Below are 26,427 nucleotides of genomic sequence, written 5' to 3' on the forward strand. Positions count from 1 at the left end.
AATTGGAAAATTAGAGTCACGCAATATATTGAAATAAATTATGTAAGTTCACTTTCAAAAAGTCTGAGTTTTAATGTGTTATAAACTTAAAACATCTTTTATGGAACTATGACAGTTTATAAATAACATGTACATACAAATATAACGATTAGGTCTGTGAGTTGCTGGAGAGGACGGTTATCAAATTTATAAAACAAGAGAACTTTTCCTACTTTCAAGGCCACTGGATTCAAATGTGTTGAAAACTTAAAGGGTCTTTTACAGAACTAAGAGGTTGGGAGCCATATAGTTTACAGGGGTAAAAACATGTATAAACTATCACACAACAACTCATTCAAAACTATAAGGCCTTCACCCATGATATTTGTCCTAAAGTTTGCTAGACTTAATCAGTGGAGCATAAAAAAGAATGAGGTAGCAGGTGAGCTATACAGGTCCCTTGTGCCTCTTGTTACAAAGTGCTAGGGTTTTAAATACCACCTTATGCATTTATTCATTAGATGCAACTGCACAGAAAACGTGAAACAAATTAATCTCGCCAACCAAATCTTCATTTACTGAAAAAACATCACTTTAGTTTGTTAATTATCTTCTGTTTCATCGTTAGATGTATATACATTTCAATATTTTAAACCAAATAATGATAGCATTAATCTGTGCCTGCTGTATTTGTTGTTATTGCAGTTGAGTATTTTAGAAGTTATTGATATAATGTTTTACGATACACAGATCATATAACCTGAACAGTTCAACCTCGTTATTTATATTCCACTGGAATAACTGGTACTATGTTTTTTTGCCACAGGTCCTGATCACAAACCAAAGGTAATTGAATTGGTTGACCTTTTCTCTTGTACAAAAACAAAACTTGGACTCGAGCAAGGCTACCATTCGAGAATAAAATCCATGTACTACATACTATAGCCTTGCTGGTACATATTATAGGCAAGATTTGAAAACCAACTTTACCACGTTTATGTAAAACTTTATTTCATGGTTCTTCTGTCTGCTTGGGATAACAAGGTTCAACTGTCAAAATGAAATGATCCGGTTCATATCACAAGTGTTGGTTAGGATACTTCGGTCTTTTATATGTGTTTTTGTTAATCATTATTATCTATTTTTTACCTAATAGTTGATCAGATCTTTGTCATGATCACTTTATCTAATGTTTTCTCTGGCCTAACGGGCCAATGTCAATATATGACGTATTGCGATATGATGGCTGTTCTTTTGTCAATCTGATTGGAATACAGCTCCTCTCTACTATCATATAAGGTTCACACGATAGTAGAACGATAGTGTAATGGGGAGCTGTAATCAGATTGTTCTTTTGTCTGCTATTTCTTGTTTTCTGAGCTAAACAAGTTCCAGAGAGATCTGTCTAAGAAGACTGTCCTAGGGAGAGAACTGATCTTAACCCTTTCACCCCTAGTTAACTTTAGTAGACTCTACCATGCATTTATGGGGATGAGTCCATTATGGTCTACAGTGGTGAAATGGTTAATAGACAGGTGGACAGTTCAGGTAGGCTGTTTTTATACCAAGGTGCATACTGTCCATGAAAAGTGCTGGAATTTTACCAAGAACACTATTTGGCGTAGTGAAATAGAATTTTGTGACATGGAATACTAAGCAGATAATTTTAATTCAGTGTCTGTTGTTAGTGGTGACAGCTTGTTATGTCTGTTGTGTTGTATTGTGGTGTACTTGCTATTTGAGATCCTTTATAAAAGGACAAATCTTTAACAATGTATAACGGAAGCTTATACATATTACTTATAATATACAGTGCTAAGCTCATACCTCATATCACATCTACAAAGTTGTCTGTTTATATTGCAATTATGTAAAAATGTATTATTGCTTAAATTTATTGCATTGATGTATTTGGATATATATATGGCACTTGGTATACTGTATATATCCAGCAATAAGCCCTGGCGGCCAATACATGAGGTCTCACTGGGCGGATGGGCCATTACCAGAAATTTGAAATAATATATATAGTCTGCATTTCTACTGGTCTGCAATAGATATGGGTGGGCTTATTACCAGGCATGGGCTTTATTGCTGGATAAATACAGTATCATGTTTATTTGTACACGTAATGATATGACTTTAAGTTCATGGCATTTGATTATATTTAGAGTATATGTGCCACCTAACTGTGCACAGATTATTGAAGATTTTTGTGTTACTGCTAAAGAGCATTGAATGTATTTCATGTACACTTTATTTCACGAGCTGGATTTATTTTGCTCTTTGTGCATGTCTAAAGTATAGAGTCTGAAGTATATATATAGCTGTTCCTGTGACACTCTAACTCACAAGGGATTCTCAACACAAATATAGGTGAATATATGACACGGATTGCTAATACATGTAATATATCACAGTTAATCCATCATGAAGTTTTATTCTGTTACCTACAAGACTTGTGCAGTGTTCTCGACAGATTAGTTTGTATTATCAGGGAATTGTGCTGTAGTCAGTGGAAAATCATAAAAAGCAGGAATACAATTAATAAATACTAAACTAAATCAACCATATAAGTGTTAGGAACAGAACAGGGAGAACACTGCCAGGGGAATCCAATCTTGTAAGTGTTTAATCTGAAATATTTACAACAAAAAGGAAGTTATAATTCTACTATCATGACAATTTATGTACATACATATGCACATAAATAACAAGAAAAACATAATTCAAAGATTTACAGGAAATTGAAAATTAAAGGAATGTCTCTTTATTTAATTAAGATGACGTAATTACATGAAAATTATGATTTGTGGAACTTTTTTTGTGCAGAATACTTGTCTAGTCAAACCTGCTACAGTAAACACCTCCATAACGAGACCACCTGTGCTATAAAAGACTTCTTTGAATATTCAACAATTTTGTGAATTTTGTGTTTTGGATGACCTAAAGGTGGTCTCTGAAAATATGTGTGACTATATATGTGAAACTATAATGTAAAACTTAAATTGTGGAATTAAGGACCTTTACAACTCTACACGGGACTCTGTCAGTCCAGGCGTAGAAATATGTTGGTTTTGTTATACTTTTCATTGCAGGGAATACATATTACTGCCAGTCAGAAACTTGGAACAGAAATTTACAAGTATTTTTGTTTTAGTGGAGATAAATTGATTGGGCTAACGAGGTTCTGAATTACATTTAAATGCTTCTTTTTTGTTTGTAGTAATTGTTTTTGTATCGCACAGTAGTTTTTTCACCGTATGATTATAGACTAGATACAAAAAAAAAGAATCAATGTATGTTGTAAACTATGTTAAAATTTGTAAGACCATTTGAGCTTTCTTACATATGAAGTCCACTCTTCTCAGCCTTTTTAATGTTCAATAAAAAGTAATTAAATAACGAACTGTGTTGAACTTTTCATTTAAATACTCTTACAAGACTACTAGCTATATAGTGCCATTCTTTATTGTCGCCCCTGTTAATGTCAGAAACAGGTGGTCGGGTGGCGCAGTCGATAATGCACTCGCCTTTCACCAGCAAGCTGGCCGGGGTTATATACCCCGATTGGATGTGAAAGCTATGGTGTCGCCTGCTCAACTTGTGGGTTTTCTCCGAGAACTCTGGTTTTCTCCGTCATTAAGACACCCTGAGTGAAAAGTTACAGGGGTAGACAGATGCACACTTTAAGGCACCCTGAGTGAAACGTTGCAGGGTTAGACAGATGCACACTTTAAGGCACCCCGAGTGAAACGTTGCAGGGGTAGACAGATGCACACTTTAAGGCACCCTGAGTGAAACATTTCAGGGGTAGACAGATGCACACTTTAAGGCACCCTGAGTGAAAAGTTTCAGGGGTAGACAGATGCACACTTTAAGGCACCCTGAGTGAAATGTTGCAGGGATAGACAGATGCACACTTTAAGGCACCCTGAGTGAAATGTTGCAGGGATAGACAGATGCACACTTTAAGGCACCCTGAGTGAATCGTTGCAGGGGTAGACAGATGCACACTTTAAGGCACCCTGAGTGAAACATTGCAGGGGTAGACAGATGCACATTTTAAGGCACCCTGAGTGAAACGTTGCAGGGGAAGACAGATGCACACTTTAAGGCACCCTGAGTGAAAAGTTTCGGGGGTAGACAGATACACACATACAACTGTATACTGTGAAATTTTTGCCGCAATTTAGCTTTCACCATTTTAGCCCTCGCCACTAAAGGCGAATAGATCAGTGCAGTAAATATTATTACATAATAATTAAACGTGTAGGGTAAAAATGAACACGGGACAAATGCGGATTGTATCGGCCAAAGTTTCCAATATAAATTTAGTATTTTGGTGTGAAATAAAATGTATAAAATTCTTTACAAGTCAAAGTCTACGTTCACTCTGACATGTGTGTGAGGGGTGAACTGGGGAGTTGATCCTCCTCTGTTTTGACACAATCACAAAGTATACACATTTATAATCATAATGCTGTGCCTAATATGTGTGAAATAATTTTAAGATTCATCATCTAGATTCCAGAAGGACACCTAGTGGTATATAGAAGCCCTCTAAAGATAAGGACAGGAAATAAACAAAGGAGAGAAGTAACCCCTGAATCCAGGTTTCTATATACTTTAGAATTTGTATTGATCCTTGTGCTGGATAGATTCGGCAGGCCGTCGGAGGAGGACAGCTATTCGGTGACTACTACATGGTGATGGTAAAGTATCGATGTTATAACCAGTTATACATAGACATACATAAAAACTGATATAACAATTATAATAACAAATATTGTATTGCTTCATATTTATTTTGGTTAAAAACATCCACTCTCTCATCAATCGTTTCATTTATACATATCACAGTTTCAAATATATGATCAGAAAATAATGAATCGTGTCAACAATAAAAATTCTGATTTCATCAAGGATGTCTTTACTAAGTACAAAATGATAAACAACAAATAAGATTTACCAATAAACCTCACATTATTTATAAAATAAAGAAAAATGGTAATTTCATTAATATCAAATAACTATCATGATAAATAATAAACTTAGAATTAATGATACTTAATGGTTATTCAGATTTGTGGTACCAGGTATTCAAAGCTTTGCACAAAAAATTGAGAAGGAATTTCAGGATTACCAGGAAACCTGGTCTTATTTCAGGTTTATAGTTAACAAAGAACTCCTGACACAAAGACAGTTTATAATATCAAATGAAACTGCTGCATGTTACAAAATGTTTTTAATCCCCCCCCCCCCCCCCCCCCCGATTTATTTTGAAATTTGAAATTGAATTATTTAAAAGCTTTACCAGGGACAAACATGACACTCAGGAAATATTGCACCAGATATTTGATCTAACAAATACATCACATATTTAACATAAGTTTATAAATTGGAAGACACTTTTAATATGAAATGATGAACCGCATGCAGATATTGCACATAGAAAACAGTAAAAATGGGAGATTTGGAAATGGAATGTTTCTTTTTGATACACTGTAAGGACTGTTCCAAATACCATTATGAATGTTCTTATTGTGGTATATAAGCAATGGGGTCTACATTAATTGATAGCATTGTATCGTGGCTCCGAGGAAATAAATAATGGCCAGGATCGCACCCTTACATATTTCTTGATTAGCCCTTTAAATAAATTATGGTCAGAAGATTGAAAACCATTAAGCAAGTGGCACTGTATGACTAGAGACCAAAATGAAGGCACTGTATTTCTCCCCGACACCTTTTTACTCTCTAACCTAATGTAAAACAAATGACTAGAGTTGTTTTACCTAATTTACACAGATATATATAATTGCACCTTGTAATGAATTCACCCTCTTTATCAAAGGTGAAAATAAAATGTTGTAGAGTATTAATTTCCTATGTGCACTGTACTTTGTTTTTATCTTAAAAACTTATGGAATCCAATATGGTATTAATTTTTCACTTGCTCAATGATATACATCGGCCAGAGATTGAACTGTGAGCGAGTTACGAAGAGTGGCTACGTCAGTAGGAAGGCTAGAGAAGAACTGGACAGCTTTCTTGGGACTGATCATCAGAAAACCGTTGTCTGAAAATCTGCCTTTAACATCATGAGCATCCAACCACACAAACACGGAAATCTTGTCTGTTGCTATGGTAACATTGTACACCTGTTTGTCTGTTGAAGTCTGCTGTACATCGGCCACCTGCAGGAACAACATGTATGTAAAACTTACAATTCTCAATATAAAAGGCATTTAATATCAATAGGATATTTTTTGAATAAAATGTTTTTCTTTTAATACAGTGTACAGTATGTGTATTTCACCATATGAGTGAAATATAAATGGTATATTATTCAACGGGAAAACAATTTAATTTTCTGTTTATTACATTTCAAAACTATCTAAAATGGCAAAAAAGTACTTACCACAATAATTTATGACTTAATAGCATAATCAATGGTACCATACTATTCTATGTGATGTCATGCTTGACAACAAGGCTGCACTTTCGTTTTTTACAGTTTTAAGTTTTCTGCTATTATTTGGTAAGATTTGCCAGCATGAATGTTTTCAATTTTCTAGTTGACTAATTACCTTATTTTAAATAACAAAGACGTACCAAAACAATAATTTATTCTACCATCTCCTTTATCTATATCTGCATGAACAGAAAAATGTGGACTGGCTATGAATGACTTAAAAAGGATGCACCAATCTGATTGGTCAATACAAAAAGTGTCACACTGAGATAAATATCACTTTTGAAACCGTCACAGTGTTAAAGATAGCAGTTTTAACAAGTCAATAGAATTTAATTTTTCAAAGGCAAATATATATGTAATAAATTTGCTGTTTCAAAAAAGAAGATCAAATATTTTTGTTGTACATGTACAATAGATTTGAAGACTAAGTTTGGTAAGAAAGACTAGCTATTCCACGTGGACAACATACTTATCCTACACTTTCCAAGCTCAAGTTTCAACTCAGCTTCATGTAAAGGGTAATATGAAGTATATTGGTGGTCTAAATGTGATACTGCTTACCTGTGTAACAGCATTTTCAAGTCCAATAATATTTTTGTATTCTGTTAGTGGTTGCCAGGCAACTGGTTCGTTGTTAGGGTCCCCAAGGTGGAAAAATAGGAAACAGAAATTTTTCCCCTGGTTACAATCAGCCTCCGTCATCAAAGTGATTGTATTTTTAAAGAAGACAAGCTCCGAAGTTTCATTTAACTGAAAAAAAAAAAGTTAAAAAATTATCCGTCAGTATTTAGTATGAGATTGAAGATTTTAAAGGAAAGTAAAGTTGCTTATCCAAAATTGAGATTCTGTTATGATGACAGTTAATCCTAACATACCAAATGTAAATTGAGGGACTAGTCAAGACATCATTTTGATGACAATACAGAAGGGGCAATAACTCTGTAAAACGGTGTTTGGGTAATATTCATGCCACATATCCACAACAATTTATAAAGGTAGTTATAAGTTAATGTATAATGCAAAACTAACATAGTGTGACTTTTAGGGACATATATGAATAAATGCCAAGCTGACTTACCGAGTACTGTTGAACCCAGCTATGTAGAGGTGTAAAGCTATGCCAGGAATACATGACAACATGTAACTGTCCTGAGAGTCCTAAACCATGCACCTTACCGAGACCAGTACTGCGAACAAAATAACCAGGAAAATAAAAAGTACCTCACTAAGTCGTTAAGTGAGGAAACCTCAAGTCCCTTGCTGAGGAAAGAATTATAAAGTACATATTGTTTAGTAACTCATTCTTTGGGGACAGAATTATTAACATCACATACGTAAGGTGAACATCAAAGATTGTTGAGGGGGACTGTGGGATTAGTAGTCAAGTCAACCTTTTGTTTGTGTCAAGGATGTGGCATACCTGTAAAAAAGGCTCAAGTCAAATTTTATGTTGAGGACAATTCTACCTGTAACTGAGTTAAACCACTTGTACTTAGGTATAAAAGTAAGTTTTTATTGAGGACATGACCTACCTGTAACTGAGTTAAACTACTTGTACTTAGGTATAAAAGTAAGTTTTAATTGAGGACATGACCTACCTGTAACCGAGTTAAACTACTTGTACTTAGGTATAAAAGTAAGTTTTTATTGAGGACATGACCTACCTGTAGTCAGGTCGGAAAGTCAACTTCTGTGTGTCGGGATGACGATGCTCCACCACTGGGATATGGTCAGCTATTAGGTATACACAGACATCCTCGCCATCCAGGTAAGGGGAGATAAGCAGAGGTGCAAAGAAATGCCTTGCAAAATAATGTAACATTTTCCACGTTCCACCATATTCTGAAACGAAACATTTTCGGTTTTACATGATCAAAAGTACTTTTATCATCAAGTTAAACAGGTTTATTTTGGTAAGCGAATATGATATGCTGATTCTGTTTGAAAATTGATGTTTTTCTCTCATATAAATAAAAAAAAACTATAATCAACTTTAATCAAAACATATTTAACATAGACATACAGTTCCAGGTCCTTCAATGTTGGTAAAATCATGTTTTACTGTTAAAAAAAATAGCTTTCTCTTTTTGCTTTCCCAATTAAAGCATTTCTAATCATGGAGAAAAAAACAACTTAAGAGGCCCAAGAAGGGAATGTATAACAAACCTAAAGAGGCCCAAGTGGGGGCCTGCCAGATATCATTGAGTTGCCAGTACATTGCCCCCATGGTGTTGCCTCGGCCCGACTCATCGAGACGATTCTGCCAGCGACGATAATGTTCAGTCTCTGCCTTAATACCGACAGCTTGAGTAATCTCGAAAACAGAATACAACAAAACTTGTCACATATACTACTAGTGATTTAGTCTCACAGCTGGGTTTAGATTTAATGTTATTTGATTTACAGTCAACAGCCGTAGCTAATTATTTATCAGAACACCAATATATCTTAGGGCTTATCATTGCACATTACTTTTTTCAAGCCATGAATATAAAGAATAAATGGGCAATGAGAAAATGAAATCTATGTCTAGCAAGCACTATACTTTAATGTTCTACGACTATTTTGATAACATAACCTCTTTATCATCTTCATGGTGACCCTGTTATCAGGTCTGGTTGAGGGACGATAAAGTTTACGATATTGAAATAGTGATATCACAAACTATTTATCACTAAACAGTGTTGGTATTAATTGCTGTGTTGAGATGTCATCTTCAGGATGAAGTCAAAATTTAAAAAAAAACCTGCATCATCTGTTGTGAATTACAGTCACTACTTAAAGGTCAAAGTCACCATACATAACACAATGTCGAAATCTGAAGGTCAATGTCAGCCGATGGAGGTCACTCACCTGTGTTAGGTAAATGCTATCTTTGAATCTCTGTTTCATGTCAGTTTTGTTGGGAAGAGAGAACAGCATGCTGATTTCAGCCATTAGCTCAACATTACCTGGAAGAAAAGAATGAGAGATAGGTTATTTAATTAGACGTACGTGTACACTCATACCAGGCATGTTCCTGATATGAAGGGTATTTAATATTGAACTTTTCAAAAAAGCAAACCAGTATAAAATATTGACACACCTGCTGGGTGATGTTGTCTGTACTCGTTAAGATCTGACCAGTAGGTGAGGTCATCTGGGGCGTAAACTTTCTTCAGTGTGTCGTAGGAGGGGTAGGACTGGAGACCATACTCGGAGGAAAACCGAGGTATCCGGTACGTCTCGTCCAGGTAAAACGGCAACAGGTACTTATACTCGTGGACTGGAACAGATATTTGTAAAATAGTGCTTACTTCTAGAAATCAGGTGTAAACATAATATATATTATGCTTGTATTTAGCCATGATTAAGGATAATTAGATCTCATGTATGCATGACAACAGTATGTTTATGACATGGTAAACTTATGATGACAGCATAAAAACAGCAGATAACAACATGGTAACAGTATGCTTATGACATGGTAAAATTGTGATGACAGCATAAAAACAGCAGATAATATCAACATGGTAACAGTATGTTTACAGTACAATATACAACACAATAACAGCATTATGCATGTAAAAACATAGCCTTGCAGTATTGTTATGATAACATAACAGTCCTATAGTACGGTTTTATGTATTGACCATATAATATGATATATGTTTGATATCTGTTTGATGACAATGAGATGACAGTATAATGACAGTTAAATTACGGTATAGTAACAGTACAATAACCACACATAGTTCAATGTCAGCATGATAACATCAATGTTAGGAGGAAAGTATAATAACAGAGTATGACTGCATTTGAGATAAGCTGGCATACTTGCAAAAAGTGGCCTTACATTTTTTTTGGTTCTTCAAAGTTGGTATACAGTGTCTAATACATACTTATGATCTATGACAACTACACATAATACATACTGTCACCGTAGAGCTCACTCCAAGGCTCAGCAGCCACGCCCCCTTCCTGCTGACTTTCCACACCGTTACCGGGACTAGACAGGATGAAGGGCCGACTTGAATCCTCTCTGGCCACCAGGGGAGCCATGAGGCCTTTGTATAAAGTCAGGTAATCACTCTTGTACAGGGTGAAGTTTGAGTTGGTATTGTACCTGTGAGGCCAAAGTGATACCATAAAATCATCTATAAATTATCCAATCATACAATTCTGTACGTAACCTTTAGGAGTAAAACACCCGAGAAATTCTTTTAATATTACGAAATACAGGTTTTACCAATACTGTAGGGGAATCGAAGGGTACCAGCTGGTTGATCGTCCGCAACCAAGTAGCTCAATTGATAGAGCATCCATCTAGAGTTCAGAGGGTCCCAGGTTTGAACCCTGGCCTGGCCATGCATTTTGCAATCTCCTGTTACAGTGGTGCCATTGACCAACCCATGTTTCAAGCATTGGGTGTACGCTTGGCATGGGGATACCCGAATCTGGGTTGCTCCATTGAGACACAACATATTACTAACTGCTACACCACTATAGTTGAAATCAGTTTACTTTTGTTAAAAAAATCTGACTTCGGTAAAATATTTATGATATTACAGGAAACATTTAGGGAGACATGACCGTTTATTATAACAATCAGGCTTAACCCTTTCAACCCTATGTAACTTTAGTAGACTCTACCATGCATTGATCTGGATGAGTCCATTATGGTCTGGAGTGGTGAAAGGGTTAAGGGCAAAACTTATAATTATAAGCTTGAACATTAAATAAAATTGGGGTCTGTCAAGAAGGGTCAAATAATACTGAGTATAACAGAAAAATTGAGACTTATAGAGTACAGGTTAGTAGTTCTGATGAGTATAGAACAGTACTTACCAACTTTGGATCAGAGCTTTCTCGTTCTCATTGTTTCCGCTCCAGATCACAATAGAAGGATGATGTTTCAGTCTTCGAACCTTAGACATTGTAATAAGTGACTTTAAGTGACATATGAACTTTTAATATCAAAATGTCACGGTGACCATTGCTTACTTGGTAATTATTTCCAAGGTAACTATTATTTATATATAATTACATTGTATTTCCAAGGTAACTACTAGGTATTATTTATATATAATTACATTGTATTTCCAAGGTAACTATTATCTATATATAATTACATTATATTTCCAAGGTAACTACTATTTATATATAATTACATTGACTGAGTTAAACTACCCGGTATTTCCAAGGTAACTATTATTTATATATAATTACATAATACTCAGTATAAAATATGCATGATGACAATTACATGCTATGTATTCAGTTTCCTTTGCAACTTTTTCTTTCTTGGATATTTAATTTCTTTGATGACCCTAACTTAATTGGTGTTTAATTTCCACCTTGAATAATTATTTGGAATTTAAGTTCTATCGTGGCCGTTTCTTACCGAATATTTAATTTCTAGGTAGGCCGTTACTTACCTGGTGTTCGATTTCCATAGCTACACTGTCCATGAATGACTTGTGTACTGGGTACATAGCGCACCCAAACATAAAATCCTGCCAGATCATAATGCCGAGACGATCTGCTGTGTCGTAAAACTCCTCCGTCTCATAAACCTGTGGAGCATTAAACAACTCGTATCAACCTTTCTTTATCAATATTTCCAGTATAATATATACATGTGTAGTGTACAATCTTATTTCATTAATTTTTAGCTCACTTAGCTCAAGGATTTTGACCAAATTTGTTCTAGAGCATCTTTGGACAAAGGAGACTCAAGTTTGTATAAATGGAGGGTGTGGCCTCTCTGGGGGCGTAGTGACAGGGCCCAATATATAGGGGAAATAGAGGATTTTTTTTTTCTCCTACTATACAAGTGAAGGGATTAAAACCAAATGCAGTCTGAAGCATGATTAGGGACAAAAGAATCAATTTTGTATAAACTGAGGTGTGTGGACCCCCTTCTTTGGGGCAGATGGGTGGGGCCCATTATGGGAAATAGAGGAAAACATTAAAGATCCTTCTCCTTCTGTACCGTTGAAGGGATTTTAACCAAACTTGTTCTGGAGAATTAATTTGTATACAAAGGTGCATGTGAGGCACAAAAGGGGAAATAGAGGAAGTTTGTAGGTCGTTTCAAAGCGGTTCACAAATTATTATCTGTGGCTATAGGTCCTTTGCAACCAGACAATATGTTTCTCAACTCCCTGGGGAGAATACAGCCGGTGCTACCATTTCTGCTCTCACATGTACAGCTAGCATTCAACAATTCTAGCACTGCCCAAACACATATTCATTTACAGCTGAGTAGACTGGAACAAGTGAAGTAAAGCATCTTGTTTAAAGATACAACACAGTGCCGTGACGTGACGTGACGTGACTCGAACCCGCAACCCTTTGGTCACGAGCCTGGCTTTCTACCACTAGACTACCGTGCCTCCTAATAAAATAATAATAGAGTGATGTCTCAAATCCAGATTCTAGAAATAATTTTGACTTCAGGTATATATTTTAAGCCAAAATTAAAACCAGAAGTTTTACATATGTGTTACAGGAATGTTCCACACATATCTACCAGTATAATTGATTTACCCCTTAATTTGTCCAGAGAATTAATCCTTATCACTACCAAGAAAACAAGTCTTTGTGATAATTAATCGAAGTTTTATACTTAACTTTTAAAAAGATGTTAAAATGTACATTAATGTAATAGCTTATCCGGCTGAATGTTGGTACGAGTCATAAAGTTTTAAGTTAAAAAACCTGTTAAAAAAACATTTGTCATCTTGTTAAAAGGTTTAAATACTAGCTAATAGCGATAACCAACAGGGAAAAAGTCTACACTTTCCCTGTAATAAACTGTATACTTACACCACCTCCCCACACTCGAAGCACATTCATGTTGACGTCTGCTGCAGCTTGTAACAGCTCATTAACGTAACTGGGTGTCACTCTATCAAGGAACACATCGGCAGGGATCCAGTTAGACCCCTTGAAAAATATCGGTCTGCCATTGATCTTAAAGTAAAATGTTCGTCCTGGAAAATAATCAATCATTATAATCATTGTAGTAAGTAATTTCAAGGTACTTTATAAAGAGGTGAAATGGTGATTGGTTATTTTTGTGGTAGAGGCTGCAAAATGAATTTACCGGTAGCACATTGTCGAATTCACAGACTCGGGGTATGCAATTTTGGTTCTTACAGCAGCAAAGAATGGTTCACACAAATTTTTGAATGGACAGGATGGGTTATTGTTTTAAGGCAAATGCTATTTTCATAATCTTGCATGAATCACTACTGACCCAATAGCCACAAAAACTGAAGGTATCCAACTCAGCACCAATTCCTTATTTGATTTTCCTCACGAACACAGAAATAACTCTCGTACTGTGATCAATCCTATACAGTCTATAACAATTTAAGTGTCGAGCTAAAATGTACCTTAGCAAACCACAGAGTAGCTAATATACAAGTCAAATACAGTACAAAGTTACAGTTAACTTTTTTTCGGTAGTTGATGTTCCTAAACTCTAACATTGTACTGTATTTTTTTATTTATTTTTTTAATCTGGAAAAAAAAAAAAAAAGCACAATGTTACAGTTTAGGAACATCAACTACCGAAAAATATTTGTTTGATGTTGTTCAGTAATTTACATCGTGGAGCCTTACAATACCCAGCACTTGGCAGATCGCAACTTCAGTAAATATTCAATACATGTACACTCTGAACAAAGTTCATCTTCATGTCTGATTGAGTCATGTTTAATATCTAACATTTGATTGGTTATGATAAGTCTTGTTCGATTCAATGATCAAACCATTCAGTCTTCAGGATCAGATCAGGACAGTTTGTATAATGTCTCTTGAAGGGAAGTTTCCTTAGTTGAGACAAAAGTCATCATTTAAACGCTGACCATATATATCTAAATTTTGATTGGCTGACACATAGCCATGACTTATATGATAACCTTATAATTACCTAAACTTTGATTGGCTGACACAAAGCCATGACTTATATGATAACCTTATAATTACCTAAACTTTGATTGGCTGAGACGAAGTCTTGTACGACCTCCACTGTTCTGAACCCTACGTTGACCTTCTTGCCCGACATTTCCTGTCCGTCTGAGCTGGTGAAGAAGACATACAGCTTGTACATCGTCTGGTTGCCATGGCCGTTAGGCCACCACTTCTTGATGGGCACTGACTGCACAGAACACAATCCTAGTTAATAAGGTTCTGGCATATATTTCATAACCTACCAGGTAGCTATAGCTAATGTATCAAGCAACATCAATCTTACAACACATGCAAAAAAATTATCAAAATCAAAATATTTCTAACATGGGTAATCAAACACATCAATCTGATTAAAATCATATGTTACATGGCTTCGTTAACTTCTTACTACGCCTGAACATCTGAGTTTTCCGCGGTCAGGGTCACATTCAGGTGACCTTTATATTAATAAATACTCATTAAATTTTGACCAATCAGAGACCCTCTTTCAAAAGGGCGCTCGGAGTTGTAACAAATATGGCGAACATTGATGAGAATGATGCGAAAGTACTGAAGTTATTTGAGATTGATCGTCTGAAACCCGAACAGAAAAAGATATTCAAAGCTTTATTAGAGAAGAAAGACTCTATGGCGGTGTTGCCTGCGCAATGATTACCCGATGGGTACGTTTTCCTTGGCGTCGTAGAAACGACAGTTCCCGTCTCCATGTTTGTTTTGGAAAACTAATCTGTTCGATACCCCTCGCTATTTATCTATCAAACATGATATTCCGATTCGCGGGCAAACTTTTGCCAGCGTGCCTCTGATTGGTTCATCTAAAGGTCACTTGAACGTGACCCTGACAGCGGCACATTCAGATGTTCAGGCGGAGCCATGTAACAGATGATTTTAATCAGATTGTCAAACACATCTGAATCTGTCCCCGACTCATTTCGTCAAATTTCCTAGAATTGGTATAACTGAGGGGTATATAATTATATTTTAATAATTAATTGCTGACTTCTTCTCAAATGAATTGAAAAAGAGAAGAAAAACATCACAAAGATATATGTTAATTATCATAGCAACACCAATACAATTTTGTACAACACTTGTACAAATCCAATGTGTCAAAGGTTCTAAACATTTTTGAGTGAAGGAAAGTTTTTCAAAATTATATAAAACAAATTTCAAACTGTAAAGTTTTGATATTACAAATTGTTGATTGTACATATATAATACGACATACCTTCGGGATAGCGATAGACACGGACACTGAGCTGTTTTCTCTGGTCAAGCTGACTGGTGCTCGGTGAGTGACCGTCGTTCCATCCAGTCGTACTTCTAGGTCACCGCCAGTCGACTGACCATCTGGGATGTCCATGAAAACCTCGGTGTTGAGTGTCCAGCTGTTGTCACTTCCTGTCACAAAAAACAAATATGTCTGTCTGATGATTGTCACATAGTATTCAGTGATCCAATTTTTTCTGTCATCACAAACAAAAATAAAAACTTCACTCAGTCAATATTCGGTGTGTTTCCCAAAACGTGAATGTTAATTACATGAAATAAAAGAATAATACAGTTCCTGAATGCAGGTTTCAGGTAATATCAAATGAGGCTATGACTGTTAATATTAATTATTACTGGAAGATGGTTACCATAGTTGCATGCCTCAAATATATATATAGTGGCTTCCCTTTACTTGGCTTTCATACTTTACCTAAGATGGTTTCCGTGGTGACATGCTGGATGACCCCATGGTTAAAACTCTGTACATAAATATTTTTCCTGAAACAACGTATTTCAGTTTTAATTTATTATACAGGAGATTCCACTTAGTATCACATTTTTGGTTAATATCACATTTTTGTTAAAATCATGTTTATTAGTATCACATTATCTATACACATATTCCATATACATGGTCTTTTGATATATATTAATTCTATTTGTTTTATATCATGCTATTTGACATGAAGTTTTCTTAATATAATGTTCTTCTGCTTGTTTCCCAACAAATCACATGAAGACTTCTTCTTGCTCTGTGAGTGTACACTGTTTTGTTATAAATCACACTGTCTATCCTATCAAAATGTTCAGAAGTATGGCTTTGTACAGTATTTATAGATAATCTTTACAGTAATCACATCTCAGGTTGAGGTTACAAATGTGACATCAAGTTAAAAAATATTCCCTGTGTGTAGCATATCTATCATATTCCCTGTGTGAATACCTACCATGTTCACTGTGTGAATACCAACCATATTCCCTGTGTGAATACATGTACCTATCATATTCCAGGTGTGAATACGAACCATTTTCCATGTGTAAATACCTACCACATTCCCTGTGTGAATACCAACCATATTCCCTGTATGAATACCTACCAAATTCCAACCACATTCCCTGTGTGAATACCTACCATATTCCCTGTGTGAATACCTACCATAGTCCCTGTGTGAATACCTACCATAGTCCCTGTGTGAATACCTACCAGTCCCTGTGTGAATACCTACCATATTCCCTGTGTGAATACCTATCATATTTCCTGTGTGAATACCTACCATATTCCCTGTGTGAATACCCTCCATATTCCCTGTGTGAATACCCTCTATATTCTATGTGTGAATACCCTCCATATTCCCTATGTGAATACCTACCTACCATAGTCCCTGTGTGAATACCTACCATAGTCCCTGTGTGAATACCTATCATATTCTCTGTGTGAATACCTACCATATTCCCTGTGTGAATACCTATCATATTCCCTGTGTGAATACCCTCCATATTCCCTGTGTGAATACCCTCCATATTCCATGTCTGAATACCCTCCATATTCCCTATGTGAATACCTACCTACCATAGTCCCTGTGTGAATACCTACCAGTCCCTGTGTGAATACCTACCAGTCCCTGTGTGAATACCTACCATAGTCCCTGTGTGAATAACTACCATAGTCCCTGTGTGAATCCCTACCATATTCCCTGTGTGAATACCTACCATATTCCCTGTGTGAATACCTACCATATTCCCTGTGTTGGGAAGGATGGACCCCAGTCCCAGCTGAAAGAACTTTGCATCTTCCTGATCATGTTGGCGTGGCAGTCTCCGCGGTAATTAGGGACGGGACACTCCGGAGGAACAACATAGTCTGCATTTTGTGCTTGTTGAGCAGCATACTTTACCGCAGATTTGAAAGATATTTTCACAGTATTTTCACCAACCTGTGAATATTAAAAAACACATAAAACATTGTTAAACTGCAGATTCTTTGATTATCATAATAATCATAACACAGGCTTTAGAAGATTGGTTTCTTAAGGTTATATACATGATGGTGTAACTATAACCTAAGTTGAATTCTTAAGTTTTGTCAAATATGTATTAAAAACAAAATCTAACTCAGGGTAATGCATGGGTTATTTAAATCTTAGGTAATTACGAAGGTATATAATGTATTCATGCTGACAATGAGATAAGATATCATTTGACATACTGACTGACTATTATGGGGTATATATTTGATACATTTTCAAGAATCTGTACCCCTAGGTACTTAAGTTATATAGGGCAATTGTTGAAAACTAGGGATACAGACAACTGTTTTTGGGGGTGAAAAACCCTCATTTTGGGGTTTCTGGGAACACTGTTAACTCCAGTGTTACTTACAACAGGTAGGACAATTCAAATGTTACTTATGATAGGTAGGTACATTTCATGTGTTATTAGTGCCAGAGAGGTCACAGAGGTTAGTAGCTTGTTACTGACTTGGAAGGATGGAAATGTTCACCTTAAGCTTGTAACAGGAAAGAGAATAGTGTGCTTCCACCGGGGATCAAACCCATGATCCCTAAGTTGCTAGTCTCACACTCCACCATTGAGCTAAAGGGAAATTCCCTCTACTTCGATGCGAGAAGGCAACCTCAATACTATATACAATTGAAATTTGCCACACTACTCTGGATCCCCCTTTTTTTTTAAGAAATTGTGTTCGCCCTCAAACACCACTGGGTTCTAACTCCCTGTCACCACAGGGAGGGCCACTGACACCATTTGTAACACAAAATAGAATAGTGTGTTCACACCGGGGATCGAACCCATGATCTCTGGGCTAGGTTTCTAGTCAGACGCTCTTCCACTGAGCTAAAGGGAATTTCCCTCTTGCTCGAAGCTAGAAGGCAACCTTATTCCTATATACTACAATAAAAATCTGCCACACGCTCAAAAGGTAGAACAGAGAACTAATAATCTATAATCCAGGGTTTAACCCCTAGAGGATACACATGGGTAAAAATTGACCTTGGAACACCCTAAGGATCCAAGTACCCCTGCAAACAGTAACTTTACACTAGAAATTAATTTTGCTGACATGGCTACAGCTTCGGTAAATAATTTATGAAAAGAAAACCATACCTTGACAGACGTTTATGAAAATGAATACAAATGAAAATTTGATTGAAATAAAACATCAGCAGGACCTGTCACCAAACTGGGATTTGAACCCTGGACTCAAGGTTGTCATACTCTCACTCTAACCGACTGTGCTACCTGCTGATCTACAGAAGTCTCCTGGCCAGTATCTGGTTCAGTTATATCCCAAACGAAATTAAGGGGAGGTTACTGTATGTACAAAAAGTACATTGCAGGGGGACAGGGATCTTTAAACAATAGGTGCGGTAATTCATGGGTAACTTACAACAGCAGCAGGCTTGATGTTGAATGTATACTGGACAAACATATTGTCTGATTCCCCGACGAGCTTCCCGTTGATGAAGACCTCAGCAACCGTATCCAGTCCGTCACAGACCAGCTCCAGCGTATTCTGTCCCACCATTTTAGTGGAAACTAAATACAGAGGACAGTAGGCTTCTGTTTATCAATATGCTATGTCAGCGGAGCCATGAAAGCAATCTGAGATAAGGGGATCAAAATATTTGTTTTGTTTCCATTATCAGTGCTCAAAAAAACTAGTAACGTTAGGTAGGTATACCTGGTAACTTCTTTCCATATAACAAAAATGTTAAACATTTTCCATTAAGACAACATTACAGACTTTAATAGATTTTAAAGGGAATATTTTAAAAGAATAGGTAAAAATGTGATAAGGGATCCTGAAATCTAGAGCAAATAGTATAGGAACAGCAGAAACAGAATCTGCCGGACCTCTTAGGAAGGTGATCAAGATCAGATTCAGTCGCAACGAAAACATTACTTTTCAATATCTAAAGTTTGAAAGTTCAACACCATTGTATATATATATACTCTACACATACAGGCTTCAAAACACATTTACTTCTGGTCATCCTTTTATTTAGCCATAACATGGTCATTGCCCCAATATATAAGCTAATGGTGTTGACGAGTGCAAGACAATTGATCATTAGTATAAAATTAAGTGTTCTTACATGTCATGCCCATGTATATCATCATAATGTTTAATTTAACTACTTAAAGAGTGTGTTCCACATATATATACATATTTTTTTTTGGGGGGGGTAAGACAGAAGATAGTCAAACCTTGAAATGTTCGACTGTAGGACCAGTCATCCCTGGAAATCCAACGATACAGTTCATCGTTTTTTCTGTAATACGGGTCTTGGATCATGGCACTCCCCAAGAGGGCTGTATACATGTTCCCAGGGACTTGTCCAATGACAGATGATCCTGTAACAGAAAATCAAAAGGTCATAGAGATAGATGTTAAAATACAGGTTTTTCTCCACAAAAGGGGTTGAGTTGTCCTGATCCCAAGGAGTCCATCCCTGGATCCACCAATAAAAAAGAGATATATCTGGTGGACTCCACATCATTACTGTTACAAAATTAAAGAAAAAGTTGTCAGGAATTATTCTATTCTTTGAAACATGAAACATAAACACGCTGGGTGTAGTACTACATGTTAAGGGATATAAAAACACCAACAATATAAGAAACTAGGAATAAGAATAAACATGAGTTTTATAAATTGTGTTCAGTAACAGAGCTCTGGTTCAGTTAATGATCGACCCTTACTATCTCCTCCATTGTTAGAGGTAAAAGTACAAATCGAAAAAATACCATTGATAACTTATATTATAATATATACAAGAGGCCCAATGGGCCTGCATCGCTCACCTGGTATTAATCTCACACTTGTTATCTTAAAAGTGGACTAAAATACAGCTACAGACAGAATATCAGTGTCTGATTCATAAGAACCTATTAAAAGATTTAAACATATGACGCCTGTGACCTTGAATGTCGAACAAGGACATTAGGTTGAACAGAGCTTATAGTCTTCCAACCCAGCATGCTTCTGGCAAAATATCATTTCCCTGGACCTTTTGGTTATACAGAACAAATCATTTAAAGATTTAAACATATATTGACCACTGTGACCTTGAATTTGGGTGAAGGTCATTCATTTGGTAGTCCTTCATCCCAGCATGGCCAAATATCATCACCCTTGGCCTTTTGCTTATTAAGAAGAAGTCATTCAATGTTTTTTAAAAATATTTGACACATGTGACCTTGAATATATATGTCAAGGTCATTCATTTGAACAAACTTGGTAGTCCGTCATCCCAGCATGTTACTGGCATTATCCTAGGCCTCTTGGTTATTCAGATGAAGTTGTTTAAAGGTTTAAAACATATTTGACCCCTGTGACCTTGAAAAAAGATAAAGATCATTCATTTGAACAAACTTTGTAGCCCTTCATCCCAGCATGCTACTAGCCAAATATCATCACCCTAGGGCTATTGCTTATTCAGAAGAAGTTGTTTAAAGGTTTAAAACATATTTGCCCTCTGTGACCTTTAATATAAGTCAAGGTCATTTATTTGAATAAACTTGGTAGCCCTTCATCCCAGCAATAAATTGTTACTTGCCAAATATCATCATCCTAGGCCTCTTGGTTATTCAGAAGAAGTTGTATAAAGATTTTAACATATTTGACCCCTGTGACCTTGAAAATGATTGAAGGTCAATTATTTGAACAAACTTGGTAGCTCTTCATCCCAGCATGTTACTGGCCAAATATCATCATCCTAGGCATTTCGGTTATTCAGAAAAAGTTGTTTAAAAGTTTTAAACATGTTTGACCCCTGTGACCTTGAATATAAATCAAGGTCATTTATTTGAACAAACTTGGTAGCCCTTCATCCCAGCATGTTACTGGCCAAATATCATCACCCTAGGCCTCTTGGTTATTCAGGAAAAGTTGTTTAAAGGTTTTAAACATATTTGACCCCTATGACCTTGTATATAAGGCAAGGTCATTTATTTGAACAAACTTGGTAGCCCTTCATTTCAGCATGTTACTGGCCAAATATCATCATCCTAAAAATTTATTACTAATAGATAACAAGATTCCACATGCCCCTGACCATATGATTTAAACAGACATGCGTTCATCAGAAAGCGGAAGGACAGAAAGCGGAAGGATAATAGTTTACATGTATAACTGATTTAACCTTATCTACAGAAAAAGGGAAGTATAATAACTCAGCTTGAGTACAAATACTACAGATAACGAGTACAACATTCAAGGTCTGGTACAAAATCCATGTAAGGGAAAAACTCCAAAGGTAACGGTACAAAATCCAGGTAATATCTTTTTAAAACCTAGACTACAAAAAAAGCTACATAACATGTTTTTTCACATGTTTAATTACTACAAATTACAATAAAACATGGGGAACATGAACCAAGTTAATATTCTCTTTATATGCTAAAAGATGGAAGCAGATAACACCTTCTTTCTAGTCCTTTTATCTTTAATAAACTCAAACCAGTGAGTGTTAGATTATTCCGGGGCAAACGGCTCCGTCCGACATTCTAACGTAACAGTTACAAATTAAAATGTAAACATTGTTCAGTGGTTTCGAAGGGGGGGATATTATCAATGCACATATCATCGGGGTTACAAAAACAAGCTTCAAGCGTTATGTCTCTTACCCCTGTTTTCATCTCGAACAGTCCAGTTCCCGTTAAGATTAACCGTGACAACTCCTCCGTAACAAACACAACACAGCGACGCCGTGAGCACGACAAGCAGCCCAATATTTTGACTCGCCATTTTTATGTCATGTGACTAAATATTGTACGTTTCCGGAACAAGCTATGTAAAAAAGCGCGGGATATTTGATGTTTGATGACGTCCTCGTTCCGCTGTTGTCTTTACTACAAATTTTTATGTATAATATATATTTTGAAAATACCATCGTTTCTCAATATGAATTCACTTTAAACATCCCGTCTGTTAAAAACATTTGAAGGGCATAAACAACGATTAAAGATACATTGTGCACTTTGTGTTGCCCAAGATTTGATCATGTACTCATGTTTTTGAAACTAATTAATGATAGATTATTGGAAGGGTTACACGCTGTCTCACGGCGGTACATGTAGTTATAAATCAGCGTTAGGATCCGGGAGAAAGGGGTAAGGTTTCGGAAGGCCTGTATAGCCGAGCTTTAAATGACAGACATACGCCCCAGAGCCCAACCTAATTAGGCTAGTACCCGACTTAACATCACAAATCCATATGGTACTATACGCTCGAAATCGGTGAAATGGTCTATATATATATATATATATGGTGTTTGATGTGACTCATGTGATCATAAAGAACGTACGTGTAATTATAGATGGACAGTCATCATCCGCCTCCACCGTTTCATCCGGATGTCCATAGGGAACAGTCTTAGGCCCACTACTTTTCCTTATAAATATTTATAATTATCTTATAGACGTGTCATTTTTCCTTTGATCTAGTCATGGTATAAACCAACCTGTTTTAGTTATACCATATATGGTATAATTGGGGCTCCACCCCCTTAGTTATTTCTCAGATTTGGAGAACCTCATTGGTCGATACACCTAATCCAATGAAATCGATGATTGCTTATTAGCGTCAAATAAGGCTGTCAGTTTGAGGTACTCTAAAACCGTGGGCAAATTTGAGAGGCCGGAAATAAATAATCGAAACTTCAACAATGTTTACAATTTAATCAATAAAAAAAATCAAAACAGTTGCAAATGATTACAGTATGTACATATCATAAATGTTAATTTAGTAGTAGAACTGACCGTTACTGCTGTTGATTGTATACATTGAACTGCAAAGTCAATAACATTTCAAATGTACATTTAGTGAAATTGAACAAACGATACCGTCGTTGATTGTACACATTAAACTGCAAGGTCAATAATATTTCAATGTACACATTGAACTGCAAAGTCAATAAAATTTCAAACATTCATTTAGTAGTAAAATTGAGAGATATCTGACAGTTGTGGAAAACCTGGCCCTGCCGTTATAAACGTCAGAAATGTTCGTTAACGGCATTACTGGAAGATTGTCTGTGGGTATCTTTTCCGTCAAAGGGTCATTGCCTGTGCGGGGCATGGTCGTTTGTAGGCTCCGACCGCCGTACTCCGGTGACCGGTCCTGGACATTAACAGCTGTTAGTCCACGCCTTTTTGGAACAAAGTTGTTGCGCAAGTGCGCTTTCCAAACTCTAACTCCGACTTTCTTTGTTATCTGTGTCATCATCATCCGTAATGGCAGAAAGAAGATATTTATCAAAATTTAATGTCCCCAAATCATGTTGAATAAGGCCTTCTAGTGCGTCATCTAGGTCCACATCGTCCTCGTAACGTTCCATTAGTTGTGATAAATGTGTGTCGTCAAATTCATCGAATGCTTCTACTTCGGACAGATCTGGCGAAGATTTGTTTACGTAATCTGACAGCTTGACCTCTAAGCTCGAACTGATTGAATAGATTTGGGTTTTCGCACACTTCAAATCACGTGACACTATATGCGACAAAAAAGTTATACCATAGGCTCTCGCGGATATGCCCCTCGAGGGGCGGGGCTCAACCCTCTCGTTGTGATAACTGACATATTCGTCGAGTCTATGATCTACCATTCCAAATTTCATCAACCATTCGACATTTCGTGGACGATCAAGAACCGAAACGACCAGGCGCTCCTTCAAAAGGACCTTGGCAAGTTGCAACAATGGGAAAACCAGTGGCTTAAATGAAGTTTAACCGGATAAATGCGAGGTGCTTCTGGTTACCAACAGGAAGTCACCATTGTTTGCCAACTACTCAATCCACGTCAGGTGCTGAACGCTGTTGACTCGGCAAAACACCCGAGTTTAACCTTGCATGTAGATAAGTCATGGCAAGGCACAATGTAACACCACACTTGAACATCCCACCATTGAATCATCCTCGATATCCAGGGGTTACGCTCACTTTTGCTCTCTGCACCTTTGGAATATGTCATAGCAAAATTAAAGGTTCAGTGTGCGCTACCTTGTTGATTAGACAAGGAGACTAGTGCGATCCTTTGATGTACACCAAAAGAATTTCGCGGTCACGTAACGGTAAAAATTAATTGACAGGCTATGAAGACGGGCGTCTCTCCTTTGTAATCTTCAAAGGACAGGTATCGGCCGAGCGATTGGTCAGTTTATTTTACCTGAGACCAATCAAATAGCTGTCTTTGTGCCTTCAATTTTGCTATGACATATTCCAGGGGTGTAGAGAGCGAAAGTGAGCGTACCCCTGGATATCGAGGATGCCATTGAATAGGCTTCCAGCGTGTGGAGCCCACCCAAAAAAGAAACATCAACAAGATAGAAGCAGCCGATCGGTCAGAGCAGCCATACTATCAGCGTAGCAACTCCAGTAACAGACTCTTCAGATCAGAAGAGAGAACGCACAATTTATTATACTATACAGGATAGTGTACCATATCTACAGAGGACATGTATGTGGACAAGAGGACACACCTGTACTACTACATTCCCGAACAACTTTGTACAAGACGTCATTTTCCTCAAAAGCAATAAGGCTTCGGAACAAAATCCCAGGGAACATATGTGGAGGCCGGCAGGCTGGACAGCTTCAAGATCCAGCAATCTAGATCCGCGCAACTTTAGACGCAATCCTTTTTTACGCACTCACTGTACATAGACGTTCATCGAACTCACGCAGAATGTGAAGATACTTCAGTGGTTTGCACTATACGGAAAAAGAAGAATTTACAGGTATGTCGAGTATCGTCTACAAGTCCCCTAGAAACATCCTGGAGTTGTATGCAGTGTCATTGTGACATGCCAAACTTCTCTCTGTCCCTATTTTACACAAGTATCCACGAGTCAAATTATTCCTTTGATGCATTTAATGACATCAAGGTACCAGACATTAGCTTTGACAACATCCTCTCTACACAGGGATAGTAACAAACCTAATTCCTATAGGAAACATAACCTGCAATTAAGAATAGCGTCTACTCATGTCAACAAGCACCTCCAAAGAAAGATGCTCAGTAGATCTTAGAGCAGCAAGCCATGTATTGATGGGAAGATCAGAAGAGAAATTAGACGGACAAGCAGACTTAGGAAAAAACAACAACAAACACGAAAATCAGAGGGCATACAAAGAAAGAAGGCCACAAGATCCAATACGCATGAAATAATCCGACAATCCTACTGCAAAAAATATTGAAAACATGATCGTAATAGGTGAACAAAATGATAATCAGTCCAAACAAAAAGCTTTCTGGTGGTATAAAAAGGCTCTAAGAAAAGACAACTCTGGCGTAGCACCCCTGAAGGAGGACAGAAACTGCACTCAAGGCAGTACAAATCAGTCTAGTGTTTATCATGAAACCCTTACATATGTCCCGTGTCTGCCAGGTACGTCATATCCTTCTATGCAGGAAATCATCAAAGAAGAGAAAGGGGTAAAGAAGCTGCTCAGAAATATCAACACCAGTACGACGAGTGGACCCGATAACATTTCAGCAAGAATACTAAAAGACCTCGCCGAGGAAATATGACCTTTTCTAACGATAATTTTTAACAACTGCTTAAGATTAGATAAGTACCATCAGATTGGAAGAGAGCGAATATTAGCAGTCTTCAAGAAAAGAGAGAGGTATAAAGCAAGTAACTATATATCGGCCTGTTTCTCTTACATGCATATGCTGTGACAGATTATCGTGTTTTATGGGTTTCAGC

The 26,427-nt window shown here is 36.8% G+C and overlaps 1 protein-coding gene across 1 annotated transcript; it reads right to left on the minus strand.

Annotated features, from left to right (window-relative positions):
* Nucleotides 1–5,236: 5,236 nt before the first annotated feature.
* On the minus strand, nucleotides 5,237–22,463 carry LOC110462897 (beta-mannosidase-like). Its single transcript, XM_021517137.1, has 18 exons — nucleotides 22,343–22,463; nucleotides 19,922–20,068; nucleotides 19,101–19,249; nucleotides 17,429–17,628; nucleotides 16,125–16,192; nucleotides 15,651–15,823; nucleotides 14,438–14,609; nucleotides 13,271–13,437; nucleotides 11,878–12,015; nucleotides 11,288–11,367; nucleotides 10,375–10,565; nucleotides 9,546–9,725; nucleotides 9,314–9,411; nucleotides 8,627–8,774; nucleotides 8,125–8,302; nucleotides 7,539–7,647; nucleotides 7,022–7,210; nucleotides 5,237–6,179 (listed from the first exon to the last, which is right to left on the minus strand). The coding sequence occupies exons 1-18, from the start codon at nucleotides 22,461–22,463 to the stop codon at nucleotides 5,940–5,942; spliced, it is 2,748 nt and encodes a 915-aa protein (XP_021372812.1). The 3' UTR covers nucleotides 5,237–5,939.
* Nucleotides 22,464–26,427: the final 3,964 nt, after the last annotated feature.

This window comes from Mizuhopecten yessoensis, unplaced genomic scaffold (genome assembly GCF_002113885.1).
Source record: "Mizuhopecten yessoensis strain PY_sf001 unplaced genomic scaffold, ASM211388v2 scaffold10841, whole genome shotgun sequence".
Lineage (NCBI taxonomy): Eukaryota > Metazoa > Mollusca > Bivalvia > Pectinida > Pectinidae > Mizuhopecten > Mizuhopecten yessoensis.